Consider the following 16616-nt stretch of genomic DNA (forward strand, 5'->3'; position numbering starts at 1 on the left):
CCACCCCACCCCCACCCTGGCCTTCAGCTACCGAAGGATCACTGTTAACGAACCAACAGGTGCCAACTGCAACAGACTTAAGGCAGATGAGCAGGGAACTTGCATACTCCTTCAAAGCCTAACTTAGCCTTTTTCATGTGGCCAGGAGGAGGCCAAAAGGGAGAATTGATTCCACCTGTGCTACCATATGCAACTGACTGGTCCGAAAGGAGCCTCCTAACATTAGACAGCTATATCCTGCTTCCCCTAACTGGGAAGTCTTGACACCGCTTAAAATAGTAAGGAAACATTGCATGAAATGTTGTTCAATAGCGAAACTAAGGCTCTTAGAGTAAAATGAATTTAAGTCCCTGCACTACCCTTAGTTCATTGGCTGACATTAAGAAAGCTTACATTCATTCGCCTGTTAAAGGTACAAGCTTTGAAATGGAATATAAAGTCCAGGCCTGTTTTGGTTTTGTTAAATTTTGTACGGCAAAAGGCTGTGCTGCTTCAGTTGTGGACTGGAGCTTGGCAGCAGATGGGGTGGCTTGTTGAGGCAAAGTTGTGAACCTACAGTGAAGAGGCTCTTGGAATTCATAAAGGAAATTGCATTTTCTGTCCTTCTAATGCATCTCTCCTGAATGAAGAAAAATCACAACTATTTGTAAGCATGTCACTTTGCCTTTCTGTGGTTCAGGATCTCCAACTGACTCTTTGGTTGACTTTTCTCTTCAGACCAGGGGACAGCAACCTTTATCAGTCGTGGGCCAGTCCACCGTCCCTCAGACCATGTGGTGGGCTGGACTGTATTTTGAAGGGAGGGGGGGATGAACGAATTCCTATGCCCCACAAATAACCCAGAGATGCATTTTAAATAAAAGGACACATTCTACTCATGTAAAAACACGCTGATTCCGAAACCATCCACAGGCTGGATTGAGAAGGCGATTGGGCCGCATCCAGCCCCTGGGCCTTAGGTTACTTACCCCTGCTTCAGATTCTAGGGCAGCCTTCCCTAACTAGATGTCCTCTATGTCTTCTAGATCTTTTGGACTGTGACTTATCTCTGACCATTATCCATGCTGGTTGGGGCAGATGGGACTAGTAGTCCAAAACATCTGTAGGGAATCAGGTTGGAGATGACTGCTGTAGGTCATGTAACTTGCTGTGTATATATGTATATGTAGCACCAGTGTGGTACAGCAGACATGGTGGTAGACTTAAATCAGAAAACCTTTGGCTCAAATCCCCTCTCAGCAGTGATGCTGACTAGGAGGAAATTCAGCCTTGCACTCTTCCTGTCGTTCCGTCTGTGCAAGCATTTCAGCTTGCCAGTTGGAACAATTCCCCATCTCCTCCCCCCATGTGCTGTTCTGAGGGATCTCCTCCTGCCCTGAGCCATTTCCAGGGGGGAGAAGAGGAAGTCCTTGAACTGATGGGCCTGGTTAGGTGCATTTCACCCTAGGTCAGGCATCCCCAAACTGCGGCCCTCCAGATGTTTTGGCCTACAACTCCCATGATCCCTAGCTAACAGGAGCAGTGGTCAGGGAAGATGGGAATTGTAGTCCAAAACATCTGGAGGGGGGAAGTTTGGGGGTGCCTGCCCTAGGTCATGGTCTATGGGCAAGTCACTCTTTCTCAGGCTAGCCTCCCTCACAGTATTATTGTGATGATAAAATTGAATAACCTATTGATGAACAGGATAAAAATGAGATAGATAAGATAGCAGACATGTTGCATAGCACAGCCAGCGTATTAAGGAATCTTAATAAAGGGAGTTGTCAAGGGAGTTCTGGTTGTCCAGAACTATGTTAATTCTTTCCTCCTCCTCCTCCTCCTCCTCCTCCTCCTCCTCCTCCTCCTCCTCCTCCTCCTCCTCCTCCTCCTTCTTCTTCTCTTTTTATATAAAAAAATTGTTTTCTGTTTTTAGACACCTCAATACAGAACATGCACTTGATGACCGGAGCACAGCTCAGTGTCGAGTTCAAATGCAAGTGGTACAGCAGCTGGAAATACAGGTGAGTGTAAATGTATGCAGTGAACCTTATTCAGTTCCGTCTGTATTCAAGCCAAAATCCTTGAACACAGCAAAGTCAGGAAGCTGTTTAATTTGGGATCTTGTGTACTTAGGGATGGATTTTGGAGGTTTTTTTTTACATTGGTTTAAGGCTTCCTTCACCTTTTTGGCTCTAAAGATCCAGGTCCTTTATCAGGATTGGCCTCATGGGCCAAATTTGACAGGTAAGCAGGGTTGCCCATCTGTTAAGCACATGATGTCATTATGACCATCGCATGATTGACATACAGACTGTCAGACTGTCAGATCTACCTGGCAAAATCCCTTGTAGGGCTCCCAAGTGTCCCCTGCTGCTATGAAAAGCCCAGGAAAGAATGCAGGCTCCGCTCCACTCCCTAGCTGCAAGTTGCCTTAGACATTGCAACCTTAGGATGAGAGGCAGGTCAGGAATGTCCATAGTATTCATTACTCCTGCCTTCTGTTATGCTGATGGGCATCTATTTCCACCCATCAAAGTGGTGGAGAGGGCCTCAGACATATGAGTCAAACATAAACAGATCCAGCAGTTCCTGCTGAAATTTGCAAGAATTGTCAAAATAGGATGTACAAGGGTGTAAAACAGCCTTTCTTCCATAACCTAGGACTTTATTCTGTGATTACAGAGCTGAACAACTTGCAGGAATGTCACCAAAGGAGTTCTTGACTTTATGAGACCAGGACTGGACTTAGAGGAGATATGTGGCTGCTTCTAAAAGCAGAAGCCGTGCATCTCCTGCTGCTGCTGGGAACATCCAGTAATGCAAAACATCTGATGTGATGTCACTGTGCTTTGAATTTCCTCACCCACCCACCCCTCATGACAACTGACGAAGAGGAGGAGCTGGGAAACTTGAGGCATGGTGGCATCACACCACATGCTTTATATTAATGGATGCTGCCAGGGGTGAGAGGAAGTGATGCACTGCTGCTGATCTGAGTGGAAGCCAAATTGCTCCTGTAACATTTAGTTTGGAGCTGAGAGAAATTGTAAATGCAAGGAGGCAACATTGGTAAATTAGAAGAGTATAGATTTTGCATATAGGCAATACCTATAAATGTTTGCATAGGGTGCAGGAACAGGTAAAGCAGCATGTAATCTGTGATAAATGATTATTGCATAGGATGGAATATAAATGGGGAATGGCACTCGTTTTCCCATTCCTTACTTCCAGCTCATTTTCGGAAACAGCCAGCACTGATGCTTGCTTGATGGATTCTGAAGGGAATGGGCAGGGGGTTCTTTTTAGCCATGTTGCTAGATTGTATATATGCGAAGCAGTGCAGGGATGAAAGGAGCAGCATTCTCTGGAACATGAATCTCCACAGCAGCAGGATTAGTGGCAGAGGAAGGAGTGTGCCAAGGAGCCAGGCAGCTATAACACAAAGCGCAAGTAGTCTCTGTTGGAAGCTAAACTAAGTCAGTAGTTGCAGATGGGGTGCCTCGAAGAGAATGCAGCAGGCATGCAAAAAGAGGAGAGAAAAGGAAGGAGTGCAACACTCAAAGAGCAGAGTTAAGATTGTTACACAGCCTGAGTCAAACCGTGTGATTCTACCCTGTTCCCAAGCACTCTCTAAAGCAAAAGGTTGAAAGCAATTACTAGTGCTTAAAGAAGGGAATGTGGGGGAGAGAATCCTTGAAGAGAGCAGAAAGCTCCATGCGTGAAAAGGAGAAGCTGCCACCAGAGTTCCCAATTATAAAGTTTTCACTACGGAGCTCCTGCTGTGGCGGCAGCAAGAGTGTCTACATCACGAGAGTGGATCTGTCAGCTCTAATGAGAGCCACGACAGTGCCAGAGCGTCCTTGCGTCAGAGTCTCTCAAACTTCCAGCAAACTCCACTCTGGCTGCTTCCTTTAACTCCTGCCTCACTGGCCCGCTCTCTCTTTTTTAAGTTTTGGGGATGGTTTCAAGACCTGGTGGGAGAGGAGAGAAATGCCCTTTCTGGGTGTGCCCTAGATTCTGCATAGGGGCCCATCAGGTCAGGAGGAACTGAGGCAAAGTTTGAGGGGAGCACTCAGAAAGGGAAGGTGACATAAAGGGAGAGGGTGTCAGATCCCATTGCTTCTGCAGCACTCAAACTCTCTCCCTGTGCCACAGCGAATATTTCACCCTTCTCCGCACACTGAGAAATAAACACACACCCCAGGAGCATGCAATTAAAGCAATGTTGCACATCTGGAGAGATGGATGGGCAGGTGAGTGGGTGGGTTGAAAAAGGCATGGTGGGAGTGATAGATGGATGAGAGGAAGTAGTGTAGAGAGGGAAGAGATTAGAAACATGAGCTAGTGATGAGGTGAGGGAAAACCATAGAAGCAAAGGATGTTGAGAGGAGGGGACTAAAATGATAGAGTGCCAAAAGGAAAGATGGTAGAAGTGATCTAGCAGCTTCACATGGGGCAGGAAAATCCTGATGCCTGGGATAAGGAGAGAGGCCAGCCCATTTAATGCCATGGTGGATGAAAAGGTCAAGAACTGAGTGAAAACGCAGTGAATGAAATGGAGGGGGGTTTCATAATGTGAGGTTCCATTTTTCAGCAGCTTTTTCTGCCTCTGTTCACCCACATCTGATTCCTTTACATCAAGGTCACTGGCACTCCTATGTTACTGCACAGTGGATGTACCAGAGTATCTAACACCACCACACATCCTGATCTTGATATCCAATAGGAAAAGGCAGCTCTTTAGAGGCTTGGAAATGTGATACTCCAGCCAGACTCATGGCTCTCAGGAGTATTCAGTGTTACTAGGGAATTAGGGAAGCTGGCAGCTTTTCTCTTCCAGGAGTGCTCTATGAAGGCAGCACAGCACAGCAAGAGCTAAAGGGAACAGCCCAGTGCTGTCACATTACTGCATGTAGGAAGTATTAGTCAAAAGAAGAGAATGGCATGTTCACACTGATGTTGAATGGAGCAAGCAAAACGAGGTGTGTGTGATCCCTGCTGATGTAGAGGGAACCATTCAAGGGCATGGTTATTGATGGACCACCTTTCTAAATATGTTGGCCACATAAATTGACTGCTAATGGGGAAACGCTTCCTCAAAACAAATAACTTCCTGTTTGGTTTTCTTTCCAGCTAGCTAAGGAGAGTGAGCGTCTCCAGGCGATGATGGCCCACCTCCATATGAGACCTTCAGAGCCAAAGCCGTTCAGTCAGCCTGTAAGCCATGCTCAGCTTGTTCCTCACCTTTACGCTCTAACTTTCTTTTCTAACAGGGATTGCCACCTCAAGCCTCAGGCCCATATTGTCCTGCCAGAGTCACTCAGGGCTGAAGCAACCCTGGCTGTGACAACATTGCTAGGCTCACAGTAACAGGAACTATTTCCTACGAGTTCCTTTGAGCCACTAGGCTCCTAGTAGATGGCATGATGGTGTGAGGAAGCCAAGGTACATCTATCCTCCATTGAAACTCCTAAACTGATGATTACCAGTTTTCCACCCTTGCGGAATCCTCCCTTTTACTACAACCCAAACATTGTTTACTTGAGCTTCACTTTCCACAGCCACAGCCATAGATGGTCATGTAATATCATAATGCCTGTCAGATACTGCCCATGAACCACCAGGTAGCTATCCCTTCTTTATAATAACAATACCCTTCCTCTATCTGTTTCTCTAAGTCCTCTTTTACGTTTTGCACTTGCATTTCTCCATGGCATTTCACAGAGGCATAACTCAAACTGTATAGGCTGAGTAATCCCCTTGAGAGAGGAACCTGTCCTCTTGGATTCTGTGAATTGTCATGCATGTTATTATTTTATTATTTGTTACATTTACATACCACCCTTCATCTGAAGATCTCAGCGCGGTTCACAACATGCATGCATACTGATGGTGCTATAGAAATACAAACAACCATAGGTACCTGTTCTGACTCTTTCTGCAGGCAGGTAGAATCACTCGTTCTCACAACATCAAGCCAGACTGAGACAACCTCCCAGAGGCAATAGTTCACAGAGCATGCCCAGATAGCCCAAGCCGCTATTGCACACAAGGAGTGAAGAAAGGGGATTGGGATAAGACAGGCTGTGCCCAGGCCATCCTTGCATTCACATTGCGCAGTTTAGAAAGCCAGCTGTGTAGAAAGACCACACTACTTGTGTCAGTCCTGCAAACTGCATAGACATAGGCTGAAAAGTGCTGTTTATCTGGAGTTTGGAAGTGCTGAAACAGCACACCAAATTCTGAAATCAAAGCTGATACAAACATACATCCTCTACCCTGCAGGGTGTGCTACTGGCTCCTTCCTGACCTATTGTCTTCTATGCTATCTTATTCGCATTTTAAGGTGTTTGAGAAACACATCTATCTCAGGAAAAGCAGCTGGTGACATCTATGCTCTCTTGAGGTTCTAGTTCACATCTGTGCGTGTGGGACCCTCTTGGAAGAACTTGCATCAATGACAAAAATATGTGTTTCCCCTCTGTGGTTTCTGAAAGTCCCTCCTGTTCATGAGAAGGGAGGTGGCCATGGTTACAGTTTTGAGGAAGGAAGAGAGAGAAAGTACATGCATATCACTGAATGACATTCCGAACCCCAAGAGCTCACTGACATCTGCAGTGCTTCAATATATGGTTGTATAAGCTGACCTGAATTATTTTTTTGCTCATGAAATGATCGCAATCCTCTTTCTTGGCTCTAGCAAGAGATGAAATTTTACATCAATGCTGTTGATCTTCAAAAGATAATGCTTATCTGTCAGTGTTAGAATATGACTATAGATAATGGTACAGATGAACTACTGGGAATTTTGCTGTATCCTGGGACAGCATTGCTCCAATTTGCTAATGAGACACTTGTGGCAATGCCACAATGTTTTTAAAATGAAATCCACAACTACCTGATCGCCGTCATGAAATGAGCAGATAATTAATCCCCCCCCCAAAGTTAAGCTGCAGTTTAGACAATCTCATTGGAAGTGGTGTAGCATAGTAGCTAAGAGTGCACACTTTCAGCCAGGAAGCCCTTAGCTCAAATCTTGCCTAAGCCATGAGCTCACTAATGGTCCCCACCTGTGCATGCTTGCTTGCTTCTAAATAAACATTCATAGACTTGGACCATGTTTGGATTTATGCAAACCACTGTCTTGTAATTTCAGCCCCCATCTGCAATACAGGTGGTAGTGTGTGCTAGCTGTAATTGAAAACCATTCCTCCTAAAGTTTGGCTTCCCATTTGCTTTGAAAAAACTGCTACAGACAAGAATTATGGATTAGTTTTTTTAAAAAAACTGAGCAAGGGAGGAATACTTTATATTGTACTAGATGGTCATCTGGTTCTTTAACGTTTCTAACAACTGGCTTTGATGTAGCTAGTAAAGAGTTTCAGGTTTCATTCACATTTGCAGAGTATGATCTGATTTCTCATCCACATCTAGCCCTTCCATTGTAGTTGATGAGTCTCAAGTTCTTATCTGAGATGCCTGTTTCAATCTTTGCTGCTGAATTGATTAGTAGACCCTCAGTGGTATGCCTCTGCCTTTCACCCAACCTCTATATCTTCATTGATAAAAGTTGAACAGTCATATGCTATGTCCATATAGAAAACTGTTGCTTACCCAGACACCTGTCTGTCTCCTCGGTTGATTCTAATAATAGTTTGTCATCCTCTTTGAGCAGCTGAACCTGGTTTCCAGCGCCACCCTCTCCAAGAGCACTTCTGATACCTTCCCTGATGGATTACCTCATCCCCCCACCTCTGCTACTGCACCCATTACTCCATTGCGGCAGGGCCCTTCTGTCATCAGCTCATCCACTTTACACAATGTAGGGCCTATTCGCAGGAGGAACTCAGACAAGTTCTGCACGCCAATCTCCTCAGGTGAGAGCAGCTGAGGAAACTGCAGCTGCAACTTTATGCTTGGGTTGAATTGTGTGTTTCTTAGACTGAATTGTGTGCTACTTTTCTTCATAACTTTCTTTCTTCCCCCTAGAACTTGCGCAGAACCATGAGTTTTACAAAAATGCAGATGTCCGCCCCCCCTTCACATACGCCTCGCTTATCCGGCAGGTGAGAAGTTCCTTATTTTGGAGAAATGTACAAGTGTGCCAGAAAGACCTGGAACAGGCAGCAGTTGTTCACACTCACCTTGAATGGTACCTTCTAGACATCACCTTCTCATGCTGCCTTTGGAAATGGAATTTGAGTCAGTGGCTGGGGTGTAAATCTGGCTATTGGGGAACCTGGATTCATGTCCCTGTTGCGCCACACACCCTCTGTGGTCTTGAGCTATCGTGTTTTTTTACCCAACCATGCCTTTCACAGTAGACATTCTAGCACTGCAGGTAAATGGATAGGTACATAATTCTCTCTGTAATTTGTTTTGTGTAGAAGTCAAAGGCCTAGAGCAGGCATCCCCAAACTGTGGCCCTCCAGATGTTTTGGCCTACAACTCCCATGATCCCTAGCTAACAGGACCAGTGGTCAGGGATGATGGGGATTGTAGTCCAAAACATTGAGAGGGCTGAAGTTTGGGGATGCCCGGCCTAGAGACTAAGACTTTAGGCAATATCTACAGCCATCACTGCTGTACCTTGTGACCTCAGTGCTTCTTTGTCCTTTACATGATCATTATTTCCTCAAGAGTTCAAATCAGCTTAGTTCTATTAAAGTGTCTCTGACTTGGTGCTTTTCTGGTCCCCTGGGTGAAAGATACATTAGCTACAAGCGGAGGGAGTGAGGATGGGGAGTTTTCAGCAACAGAAATGGCAGTGATGGCTTCAACTTGCAACAATAAGATTTTGCCACCGCACTGTTTTCAGGGATTTTATAAACTTACCCAGCAAGCTATTTTTGAAGTCATTACTACAGAATCATCTTGTGGTTAATAACTCAAATCTCCATTTTAAATGAGATGGTTGGGTGTTTTTTCCCCCCAATACCATTTCCTGAATATTAGCCTTTGTGAGGAGAAAAGTAGGACCTGCATGTATCAGTGCTATTTCATGGGTTGTTGGCTGCCACACTTGATATTTGAATTATTTGCACCCTGCCTCATGCATGTAGGAGCAATGTTCACGGTGGGCTTTCCTGCACTACAGTGTTTCTGGCTTCCAGGGTATAACATAACTACTAATGTTTCCTGTTGTGTCAAAGTATTAGCAGTAGAGTTTGTCAGGATCAGCCTTAGTGGTCCATAACAACTGAAATCTCTTTTCAGCCTTAGCTTTCAGGCACAGCAGGTGGGACTTTACTGTGTCAGTTTCTTGGATGAACTGCAACCTTATGTTTCTAGAGCTGCCAACAGCATATCTTTGACAAAGAATAAATTCCCTGGGGAGGATGGCTTCTATTGCTCCCTAGTGGTACTGTATTGTGTGGGCATTCCCCGCCTTCCAGTTAATTGAAGTAGGCTCTGTAAGTTAGCGTGCAGGCTATGATATTGTTCTGTAGATCTCACTTACACCCTTATTCTCCTTTGGCTAAAAATATGCCTTCATTGTCCATGTAAAAATATACTTAAGAAGAGATGCTAAGATCTGCTTGCTGGCACTGGTCTTTTAAAGCCCTGGCTCCTGGAATTCATTCCTTTTGATTCAGCTCTTTGAGGTTAACCTTTCTGGAGTAGCTGAGATCTAGGAAGCTCTTCCAAGAGCAAGCAGTAGTTGGTGTTTTCAGACACAATATCACCTCCATTAACCAGGCCAAAGTGGGAATGAGTGCCTTTAAGCTTATCTCACCTCCCTCCCTCCTACAGCATCACACACCCTACTGCATGCAGTGTTTTGTTTAAGAATGCTGGATCAGACCAAATGGCTGGGATCAGACAGGTGCTCCTGGAATACTCACAAAATGGGACATGATAGAGCATTAACTGCGGTTTTTTGCTTTCACCATCTAGAAATCAGAAGTTCACTACCTCTGCATTTGAGTTTTGCTTTTAGCTACCATGGCTAATATTCAACACGTATATTATTTGGCATGCTCAGGTTTTATTAGTGGTGTGTATATGTGATTATTCTTTTTGTAATAAAGAATTTTATTGGCTTTGTACATATTTATTCCTTAACTTCCAAGTTTTTGGTTGTACCATGGGCAATACCCATTGGTATCCCACCCATGAATTTGTCTGATCTTTTGAAAGTTCATTTTAAGGGTTTTTTAAAAGCCCTTAAGCTGGTTAAGGTGTTGTCTTGTAATCTACCACTGATGCCAAGATCTAAGTTTTAATGGAGAAACTAGTCTTTGTACCTCCATTATGCTCTCTGTTTTATTCACTAATGGTAACCAAGTATGGAGCACCCTCCCCTCATGTGGATGCAAATGGTGCCTGAATTATTCTCTGAGTGAAGTTAGCAAACAGCAGGCCCAACCAGTTATCTGCTTTCAGTTCCCTTTGTCAAGCCAGGGGGGCATGGGATAAGAATGAAGAGGGGCTGGAGTTGACCAGTTTCAGGCAGAAATTGTTGATCTTGCTCTACAGAACTGGGACCAGGATTCCAATGTTCAAGTCCAGTTCAGTAAGGAATGTTTTGAGTACATTCTAGCTAACTTGCCCAGATTTGATCTGGTGCAATTCCTGGTTTGCAGCAATGGTTACTGTGCTTCACTCACTAAATTAACTCAATTTTTTATGCATCTTGAAATGGATACTTTAGCACTGATTTTACTTTCCATCCATTGTAACATGGAGCACTTCTTTCCAATTAACTGTGAGATGGGCAGAGTAGTCAAAATCAATGGTTTGTCTGGGCTAGTACTTACTAGAGCTGCATCTAATCAGTCAGGTGTACTATATGTGAAATAGGGTGTCACTGCATCTGCATAAGGGTATGTCCTGCTAAATGAAAATATCTCAAGACTGCTTTAGCATATTCTGTAGGCAGTAATACTAATCTGCAGAGATATGTCATATCTAAAAATGACCAAGCTTTATGCAGCTGGTCATTCACCTAAGTAGAAAAAGAAACAATTTTCATAGAATCTTGCATATCAGGTCCCAGAATCTGTTTCAGAAGTTTCTTTAAGGCCTTAGAGCCTGTTATTACCCATGACTATGCTTCTCTGCACCTGTAGACTTGACTGAAGTAGATATTTGAGCATGCACAGCAGGGGTGGTGAACCATTTTCAGCTTGAGAGCTGAATTTCCTTCTGGGCAACCTTCAAGGTCTGTGATGGCCAGTGGTTGGAAGGGCCTGAGGCAACAGTGGACAAAGCAGTGAATGTGTATTTTACCTTTGAACAACAGGCTAGTTTCTACACTTTTCTATCTCCATCCAGATGATAATAATAATAATAATAATAATAATAATAATAATAATAATAATAATAATAATGCAGCATATCTAAAACTTAATAAAAAACATCAAGCATCAAAAAGCTCCTGATACAGGACTGCCTTCAGATGTCTTCTAGACAAGCAAAAGTCATTATCGGAGTTCAAAGACACATTCCCACCAGGCAAAAGCACTCAAGGAGGGTGTGAAGCAAGGCTAGTGAGAACTGTGTCCTTCGGAGGGGTATGGCTTGGGAGAGTCGCAAGGGCAGCATTTACATGCACACCCCAGGCCTGAGGTTCTCCGTTCCTGACACGTACTGAGTGTTTCTCTGCTGCTAAGCTCGCTTGAGTGCATTTAGCCTAAGAGGTAGAGCATTCGAATTATGAGAGTAATGGTTCTGCACCTCCTTTTATATTTGAGGACTGGCTATTCAGTCCATAATATATTTCATTCCTGGCTTTTCTTTGGTCTATAACAGGCATCCCCAAACTTCGGCCCTCCAGATGTTTTGGACTACAATTCCCATCTTCCCCAACCACTGGTCCTGTTAGCTAGGGATCATGGGAGTTGTAGGCCAAAACATCTGGAGGGCCGCAGTTTGGGGATGCCTGGTCTATAATCTTGGGTAAGTAATTGCTTTGCAACATATCTGGCTTCTCCTGTATCTTTAATAAAGGCTATGTTTGGGCTAATTCACACAGTCATACAAATCACTCTCAAAGCCTTATCACTCAGTTACTTGAGTCTCAATTAATGAACTGTCTTCACTAAAATGCATTGTTTCGGATTAACCTTGTACAACTATACAGCTATTTTTAGTGTTGGATCTGTGGTGGCTGTTTCATGCATGTTGGACCCCACCTGATGTTGTATTCCTCAAGTGAGAAACATGGATGTCCTAAATTCAGATCTTTGAAATGTGTAGTTGAAAAGCAGAGCAGTATCTTCTCATATGTCCTCATAATTGTTTGCCTAGGACTGGTGGTAAGAACTTATGGGACTGATGTCTGTGAGTAACTTTATCTCACCTTTCAATGCAGGCTATCCTTGAGACACCCGACAGGCAGCTAACATTGAATGAAATTTACAATTGGTTCACACGGATGTTTGCCTACTTCAGGAGAAACACAGCTACCTGGAAGGTAAAGCTTAGTCTAGGATTTTAATGCAGCTTTAGTGCCTACACACTTCTTAATATGGAACTGGGTCTCAACTTGGAGGACCTGCCAAATAATTTCATGTCCCAAATGTTTTTGGTGGAAGAGGTTCTTAAATAAGTGGGAGCAGGGAGCTCTTATTAAGCAACTACATGTGTCCATGTTTGATCTGTATCTTGGCTGCATCCTGGTTATGGACATGACACTGGGAATCATGAAGAAGTTAATGAATTAAGGCATTTACTCTGTCAACATTCTGCTAAAGATTCTGTTCTGGAGTGGTACAACAAGGCCACTTCAGAATAGATATTCTGCATGTTCTTACTTCTTTTTAAAATTGGAGAGGAAGGATTATTCATTAGTTTATGACACCAGGCTGCAGACTCATGTTTCAGTTTCCCACTCCACTTAGCATTACACAGAACGTATGGTGCTTGGAAACTATGGTAAGGGCAGCATCCACAAATAAATATGCACTGCCTTTTGTAATACACTCTATGTACCTAAGGTTGGATTCAGATGAAAGAGGTGGCTAAAACAAAGTGTGAGTGACTTGCACGTTCTACTTTCCCTCCTTCTGACTCATTTCCCCTATAGTGAGATGTGTAAGTTCCCACTGGCAAGGTGGGCAGGTCCCTTCCTTGGATATGACTTGAAGGGGGGGGGGAGTAGCTGAATGAGTCATTCTTATCTGCTTCACCCCCTTTCTTTTTTGTGCTGCTTTCAGTAATTGTGATGTGACTGTGAGACTGTCAGGGAAAGGAGCTGGGACCAATGGATGCAAACCTTCTGAAAGCAGGGAGTACTAGTAGCAAGGAATATCTAACGTCCCTCCATCTCCATTGCTTTCTTCCTAGGCCCTGCAGTTGTAGCTCGCTCTGGTGAGAGAGCTGTGGGTACTCAGCACAATTGACAAATTGGGAATTTAGCTTAAAATGTGTCAAACTGCCTGGGTGGTAAAACAAGCCAGGGAACTATATTCCTTCTCTTAGAAGAATCTGTTTCAGCCCTCTGAGGTGGAGGCAGTGATGTGTGGGTGGGTGACAACAGCATGTGACCAATCTGTTCCGTTATAAGGCTGCAGAAATAGGTCTGTGCTGGCATGCACGTGGCTTGTCTACAGGAAAAGCAGAAGGGGAGTTAGAGATGCTAGAAATAGAAAATAAGGTTAATGATAACCCGGGGGCTGGTATCTCACTGCATGTGGCAAATAGATGATGCCTTAGCCAAGCTAGCAACGATTCAGGCTGGCTTTTCAGAGCATTGGGATGCAGATGGTCTCCTGTTAGGAAAGATTGTGTGTGAGAGCTGCTAATGCTCAACTTTCAACCTTGGGTAAGAAGAACACGAGGAGGCAACTTAATCTTGGTAACAGAAAACAATCTTGCACATGAAAAAGGGCTAACAGAAGTGCCACCCAGTCTCCTGTCTGGTTCAGATTCCCTATGGGATGATAGCTGTCCGTTGGTGTCTTGTTCTTCCCATCTGTAAAATGGCACAACAAGAAGGGGCCGGTTTCCTCTGTTACATTCACATATATGTAATAACGCAGTAGGCCCATGATCCTAACTGAGGTCTTGATTACTGCTATAATCATAATCTTGATTTGTCTGTCTCTGTCGCTCTCCTTTTCAACGTAATGTATAACTCTCTAGGCAGTTGCCAGTCCATCACTGTAAAGGCATTGTGTGGGGAAAAATGGGGAAGGGGTCATAGCTTAGTGGTAGAGCACATGCTTTGCATAGAGAAAGTCTCAGATTCAATACTTTCGAGGTAGGGATGAGAGAGCCTTTCAGAAACCACTGCCAGCTAGTGAAGTCCATACTGAGCAAGCTGGACCAGTGGCCTCACTTGTATAAAGGTGCTTCTTCTTTCAATATTTCTAAACCAGACAATGAGCACATCTCCCCTACTGTGTACTGGTGGCACAGGCTCTGGATATGCAGGTGCCGATGCTTGCTCTTGGAATCAAGTCCAACTCCCTTTGCTTGTATTTCCCCCCTGAAGAATTCAATTTTAGCAAAAGCGTACATCCTTAAAATGTATCTGTGCCTGTGTGTGCTTTCATCATGTGAAGGTGGTCCTGACGTTTGTCCTAATTCAAAGCTTGGCCTGTTACTGTCCACTCTCTCTGAATACACTGATCTATTCCTTGCTCATGTGTTCAGTGAGATCAGGAAAGCAGAAGAAATAATTCCAGAAGAGATACAAAAGTGAGGGAGGGTGTGAGAGAAGATAGAAGAACTATCTCCAGAGTAGAGGGGTGTATGTTGTGTTCCTGCAGCTGGGCATCTCTGCCTTTCAGCTGGAGGCCTGATAAGATTCTGTCTTCCAGACATGACATAATTCTGCCAGTGTCACATGCAAGCCCTGATACAATCACTCCCTCAGACGGGAAGCCAGAGTCATTGTGTAGCCGTCAAACTCTTGATAACGGCCAAGCAGAGCTTGCTGCCCATTAAGCAAACACGTCTGAGACTAGCAAGTTATTTTCTGTGAGTGAAAAGGGGGCTATAGCATCAACCATGTAGGAAGTGAGTGAACTTGTTTGGATCAATTCTTAGAGAAGTGCTGAAAATACTAAGTCACCTATAAACGTCCCTGGGGAAGGGTAGCTGTATGTGGTAGTGCATGTGCTTTTCAATGAAGAAGTCCCAAGTTCATGGAATCTTCAGTGAAGAGATACCAGGGAGCAGGGCGAGAAAATGCCTCTTCCTCCATTTCTGTTGTGTTCCTTCCCAAGAGAGACTATGCCAGGCTAAAGTTTGATGGCTTTGTCCATTGTTGCCTGTGACTGTTCCTGACTACATAGCAGCTTATACCCTAGCTTCTAGGGAACAAGCTTGGAGAAAAATGATTTATTTGCTTGCTTGCTTACTATATTTATGTAGCTACCCCATAACAGGCATTTTCTAGGTGGCTCATAAAGAAAAGAAAATACAATATTCAAGTACAACATAAAACAAATTTAATTACCAGTATTTTCAATAATTGAAACCATTAAAACAATTTTAAACCTCAAATTTAAAACTGAGAGACCAAAACAATGAAGTTTTAAAGACCTGGAAAGATACTCAGCTGGACCGAAAAGCCCATAAAGATGGCATCAGGTGCACCTCTCCAGGATGGCTATTCCATAACTGGGTGCTACTGAAAAGACCCTATCCTAAATACTTGAAAGCAATGCTTTTCTGTCATCCTTCATCTGCTTAATTTGTGAGGCCTTGGCATATCTGCAAAATTGGCAAACAGGCTGGTTTCAGAAAACGAGTCTTAAAGCCTCAGGCAAAAGGGAAAGAAGTCAAAACTCTTTTTTGTTGCTGCCTTTTCTTTTCTCATACTGCCTGAACAAGGAAGAAAAAACAGAAGGAATGTCCTTTGTGCAGCTTGTTGGCTACCTTTCCCTATATATGCAAACATACATGTACAAATGTGACACACACCAACAGGCATATAAACAAACAAATGATACCGAGATCTGGGCTTGAATCTAAGGGCAAAACTACTAGGAAGAGACTACTTATTAAGGACTGAGTGCCTACTTAACCATGATAATCATGATAGGTGCTTAGTGCTTGGCACATTTACATAGAAGTTGGTTTTTGCTTTTCTTTGGTGTGTTTTTCAATGCATCTCATCCCTGAAAGCCACAAAGCAGCTGTGGTGCCCATGGCTGATGTCTCACATTATGGCACCCTGGAGAAATTGTGTAATTGCTCTGGAAGTTAGCAAATCCTCACAGACAAAAGATTTTAAACTTGCAACCTGGTACCGGTACCTTTATTTGTTCTCGTCCATTTTCCTCCATTTTGTGGTTATGTGCTAAAATATAGAATTAGATGCATGTGAAGTTCCTATGGCTTTGGTGGTCCTCTTTTGAGTTCTCAGCCTGGCTGACTAGCTCGATTTATTGCCATTCCTCGATTTATTGCCATTCCAGTTCTTCTTGCTTAGTTAGGTAGTCCCTGTGGGTGGATGCTTTCCCATGGATGCACAACTCAAAGCACACCAAGAACCACTGTTACATTTTAGCAGTGCAAGAGGGTCGCATTGAACGTCCACTGTAGCAAAACCTTTTTGGTGTAATCCTATCCTATTTATATTCTCTTTAAGGCGTTCATACATTCCACTGTCGTACATTGATGGGGGGAGCTGGGCTGTGACCAGCAGCCACATGTTTGGCCATCATGTAAAGTGGTCCTAT

The 16616-nt window shown here is 43.9% G+C and overlaps 1 protein-coding gene across 5 annotated transcripts in view; it reads left to right on the forward strand.

The window, feature by feature from the left end:
* Positions 1-16616, forward strand: part of FOXP4 (forkhead box P4) — a 149894-nt gene that overhangs the window by 115679 nt on the left and 17599 nt on the right. For all 5 annotated transcript variants that reach the window (XM_035123076.3, XM_035123078.3, XM_035123080.3 and 2 more), the window contains 5 exons: positions 1913-2000; positions 5113-5196; positions 7655-7856; positions 7969-8045; positions 12296-12397. In XM_035123076.3, the coding sequence (XP_034978967.1) occupies positions 1913-2000; positions 5113-5196; positions 7655-7856; positions 7969-8045; positions 12296-12397 (553 nt within the window). The remainder of the gene's footprint in view (positions 1-1912; positions 2001-5112; positions 5197-7654; positions 7857-7968; positions 8046-12295; positions 12398-16616) is intronic.

Source organism: Zootoca vivipara, chromosome 7 (assembly GCF_965207765.1).
Source record: "Zootoca vivipara chromosome 7, rZooViv2.hap1.1, whole genome shotgun sequence".
Taxonomy (NCBI): domain Eukaryota; kingdom Metazoa; phylum Chordata; class Lepidosauria; order Squamata; family Lacertidae; genus Zootoca; species Zootoca vivipara.